At 48.2% G+C, this 4868-nt stretch overlaps 1 protein-coding gene across 9 annotated transcripts in view; it reads right to left on the bottom strand.

Annotated features, from left to right (window-relative positions):
- GPALPP1 (GPALPP motifs containing 1) overlaps positions 1–4868 on the bottom strand; it is a 30532-nt gene that overhangs the window by 17011 nt on the left and 8653 nt on the right. For 5 of the 9 annotated variants that reach the window (XM_025196221.1, XM_006017327.3, XM_025196224.1 and 2 more), the window contains exon 2: positions 2441–2582. In XM_025196221.1, coding sequence (XP_025052006.1) covers positions 2441–2582 — 142 coding nt within the window. Of the gene's footprint in view, positions 1–2436; positions 2583–4868 lie in introns of all 9 variants that reach the window. The other 4 variants (XM_025196226.1, XM_025196223.1, XM_025196222.1 and 1 more) reach the window with 3 other exon arrangements.

The raw sequence follows: 4868 nt of genomic DNA, 5'->3' as shown, positions 1-4868 counted from the left end.
TAAACAGATAAGAGTCAAAAAAGGGTCAAGTTCTCCCTATTATGTTCATCTTAAACATTTAGAATATGCCCACAGATGGCACTTCAACTGTAGACTGCACCCTCTTACTGCTCTAACTGACTTCAATCTGAGTTGCACCAGGTCCCAAGTACATACTGGGCATTGAAGACTGACTGTTCCTGTCATTACTAAGGTAATTTTTTTTTTTAGAGATGCACCAATCTATTGGTCCGATACTGGATTGTCACCATTATAAAGAAAATTGATTGCATCAGAAACTGGCCTGATGTAGCCAATAGCTTGGCTGATAAATGCCTGTGCATGTGTGCAGCCGTAGCACAGCATGCAGGCAGCGAGGAGCACAGCCCAGCAGCTTGGAGAGCTGTGTGCAGCTGGTAAGTCTCTTGTGGGGGAAGGGGAGGGGGGGAGGGAAGGGGCATAGGGTGGGGGATGACAGATCAACACCCCCTGCTGTGAGGGAGGAAGTGGGGCAGGGGTTGGGACAGGTGCTGCCCAGCTGGGGCAGGGCAGGGCATGGGACATAGCTGCGGCTCTTCTGGGGAGCACGGGTGGGGGTGGCGGGGTCATGGTGCTGTGACTCCTGCTACTGCACACACCCTGGGAGGGCACTGGGGGAGGGGTGCGGGGGATGGGACATGTGCCCCTGGATCCGTGCAGGGCGCAGGCAAGGTGGGCTGCAGCTGCCAGCTAAGGCTGCACAGGGCTCTTCCCGGCACGTGTGTGGGGGAGTGTTGAACTGGGGCTCCACTCCGGACAGGCTGTGGTGCCAGCGCTGGGGTGCGGAGGGGGGCTATGGAGGACTATGGTGAAATGTGGGGTGGTTGCAGCTCCCCTGTAGCCCTCCTCCCAGCACTGCCACCACCTGCCCCGAGCACAGCCCAGCCCCGCCTCCTGCTAGGAAGAGTCCTGCACAGCCTTGGCCTCCGCCCACAGCTGCAGCCCATCCTGCCTGTGCCCCGCGCAGATTCGGGGTCACATGCCCCCACCCGCCCTCCTTGGGTGCATGCAGCAGCGGGAGCCTCCCCCTATCTCATGTGCCCCGGATGAGCTGTGGCTCTGTCCCGCACCCTGCCCCAGCCTGTGCCCCACTCCCTCCCTCACTACAGGGGCCTTGATCTGCCCTCCCTCCATGCCCCTCCCCCATCTCCTTCCAACACAACAGACTTACCAGCTGCATGCAGTATCAGAAATCAGATCAGTATTGGCCAATATGCCTCCTTAAAAATGGGCTATTGGTACCGGACCTCAAAATCTCTATTGGTGCACCCCTTGTAATTTCTCCCATGTATGCACTGAAAACTTAGTTTTGATCTATTATCTGAATGTTCTTGTATTTTGGCACTATTGTCCTGTTCCAAAAACAAGTGCAGCATACCCCACTATTTTTATATTTATATATATATATGCTAATGTTTTCAAATCTGCATGCTTGAAGAAGTGCTTCAATTTTCTAACATGCTAAACACCTCTAGCTATAAGTGATGTCAGTACGAACTGTGGGTGTTCAGCATTTCTGAAGACTGGTGACTTTTGTCTAAATGCCAAAACAGTGATTGCGAACATGGGGTTACAAGGGACCAGCTGGGTCAGTGTCTAGTTCCCTGCAATCACAGGCAGCCATGTTGTGTCCAAGAGGATCCAAAGGATTATTCACTTTAGGCCCCTCCTGCACGTGATCCCTGAAAAGCACCCTCTAGCCCCTGTGACAAAAATCAGGATTTTAATATAAAGCCCCCAAAAGACTATGAGATTTAGGAGCCTAACTTTAGGTATGCAAGTGTGAACATTCTGGCATAATTCTTTAGTTTCACACTTACATTCCTACTCCCCAGGCTTCTTAATAAACATGTATATTAGAAGATGGCTCTCTCAGAATTCCAGCCCATTCAAGTCAGAAAAAAAAATATGAAAGACATCTCATTGCTAGCAAAGACGGAGTCTACCAAAACACAATCTAGTACTTCCATGAATAGACCCTTCATAGCTGCTTTGATAGTAGCCATACAACTTATCTTTTGTGAATTTTTTTAATGCTGACAGGGTGAATGAACTAAAGTACTCTGGAAGATGAATTCACTGAATACTAATTTTCAGATTTCTAATAATGCAACTAGCATGCACGTCTCCAGTGTATTTCAGCAAATGAAAAATGTATTCTAAATGTTAAGTGGCTTCACAACATAAATTCCAGATCCAAGTGCAAGAAACTTATGCACAGCTCACGCAGACAACCAGGAGAAGTGATGACTGCCAGGAAATGTTATCTTGAGGCTGACTTCTACTTCCCTTAGTTGAATAATTTAGTCCCTTTTCCGAGATTCTGCATCTGTGCTATTCCAGCCAGTTTATCCTATTGAGCAGTCCAATTTATGCTTAGTCTGACCACATACATTTGTGAATGAACAACAAACAGACTGACTTGGGTGCTGGATCTGTGTCTGGCTCTTCAGAATCTCTATCCATCTCTCTGAGCAAAGGAAGAAACTCTGGGTCTTCATCACTGTTAGACGTTTCTGAGCTGCAGCTGCTTTTGTAGCCTGGAGGCAATGCAGGTCCTGCAACTAAACAACAAGAATTATTGTGGTTATTTTATTAAACACTTCAGATGATGTGCATTAATCTTGTTATCCTCAAAACGCACATGGGGTTGGATTGCACTCTATTCACAAAGTCTTTTTTCTATACTGCACGTAAAAGAAAATGTTTAAACAAAGAAATAAAAACACATAGTATATTAGTAATTAAATAACATTCACCCTGCTGCTACAATGTAGTGACTAACTTCAGCAGAAAAACTGAGAAAAAAAAAGAAAGGGTAAGTACATTGCTTATCTTCTGGCACTCGAGAGCAAAAACCATAGCATTTAGCTGACAGCAATGACTGCTATTTTATGCTGTATAAATGTTAAAGCAGTATTTGCAACCAAGATGTGAAAGCACTTGAGACTTTGACCACAGAAGAGTAACATTATTTATATATGTGCAAAACAGGAGTCCACAAGTGAATGCAATATACTGGGGGACCAAGATCTGGCCTGCACAACCATACTGCCTGACCCACAGTGCTGCCTGCTATATGCCCTGGCTGAGGCCGAGGCATGTGGTATGCAGAACCCATCTGACACAGGCTGAACAAGGCTGGTCTGGGATGCATGTTGAAGCAGCCTTGCATGCTGGATCTGGGGCCGCTTTGGACCAGGGCCACAGAGGGCCCCCATGTTGGGATCCAGGATGCAGGGCTGGTCCGGTGTGGGCACCATATGCAGACCATGAAATGGACTGGTGCTGTGCGCTATATGTAATATCAGTCTTGGGCATGTGCTGTAAGCGGCACTTACACCAGAAAAGCCCTTCACACTGGATCTGGAGCTGGTCTAGATCAGAATCATAGACCAGCCCCACAGGCCAGATCTAATGTGCAGGCTGGTCCAATATGGGTACTAAATGCAGCACACCCCAGACAAGTGCTGTATCTAGTGTGAGCCCCAGACTGGCACCAAATGTGGCGTGCCATGAGTAGGGCTGGCATACACTGCATAAAGCATGCAAGGCAAAATCTGCAAACACATTGCTAGCAAAGCTATCACATCATGGCTGGTCTAGGGCACATGCTATTTGCAGAGTTAGCACTGGACCAGCCCTGTGGGCTGAATCCAGCACGTGGCCAGTCTGTGGGCCTGGTCCAGACTGCAGACCTGCCCTGTGCCCCTCGTCTGGCTAGCAGGGCTAGAAGGGTTTGACACCCCTGCAACATACTTTCCACTCTGCTTTGGTTAAGGTCCTGATATGGCAAATGATGCAAGTCCAGGCGTAAATAGTTTTCTGACAAAAGATGGGTTTAAACATATGCTTTAAGTGTTTTGTTGAATGAGGGTCTAAAATAAAAATTGATATCACGACTCCTTTTTTCTAATTAAAAAAAAAATAAATAAAATCAAATCTCATGTCCATACTGTCTTTTAAATTTCAAGCTCTGATTCTATGGCTGGTGGGAAGGGGAAGTTGTTTAATTGCAAAGAGGTACAGTGAACTTTTACCACAGCAGCAGAATTAGAAGAAAAGATCAGATGTAATGAAAGAATATAAATTAAGGCTAAGGCGCAATGTACAAACTGCTGTCATACATGCCAGGGCTGTCCAATTGGTGGCCTGCAGGCCACATCTGGCCCTAGAGGGGTTAACCTGTGACCCCCAGGAAATGCTCCCTGCACTGCTCCAGCTGGAGTTGGCTGAAGGGTCAAACTCAGAGGGTGGTGGTGGACGGGTCATATTCGACCTGGGGGGAAGTGGGTGGCGGAATCCCCCAGGGCTCGGTCCTTGGGCCCGCACTGTTGAATTTCTTTATCAGCGATTTGGACGACGGGGTGAAAAGCAACCTGTTCATATTTGCTGACGATACCAAAATTTGGGGTGAGGTGGGCACGTTAGCAGGGAGGGAAAGACTGCAGAAAGACCTGGATAGGTTGCAGGGGTGGGCTAACAAAAACAGGATGTGTTTCAATACTGACAAGTGCAGGGTGCTGCACTTGGGCAGTAACAACCAGCAGCACACTTATAAGATGGGAAACTCCCTTCTTGAGAGCACAGAGGCAGAAAGGGATCTTGGAGTCGTCATTGACTCCAAGATGAACATGGGCCGACACTGCAAGGTCACGGTCGACAGGGCTAACCGGACCCTATCGTGCATCCACAGGTGCATCTCAAGTAGGTCCAAGGAGGTGATCCTCCCCCTCTACGCAACACTGGTCAGGCCGCAGCTGGAGTACTGTGTCCAGTTCTGGGCACCCCACTTCAAGAGGGATGTGGACAACATTGAGAGGGTCCAGAGGAGGGCCACCCACATGATC

This window comes from Alligator sinensis, unplaced genomic scaffold, assembly GCF_000455745.1.
Source record: "Alligator sinensis unplaced genomic scaffold, ASM45574v1 scaffold59_1, whole genome shotgun sequence".
Classification (NCBI taxonomy): Eukaryota; Metazoa; Chordata; order Crocodylia; family Alligatoridae; genus Alligator; species Alligator sinensis.
The sequence above is the reverse complement of the archived record's forward strand: the minus strand, read 5'-3'. Positions and strand labels throughout refer to the sequence as shown.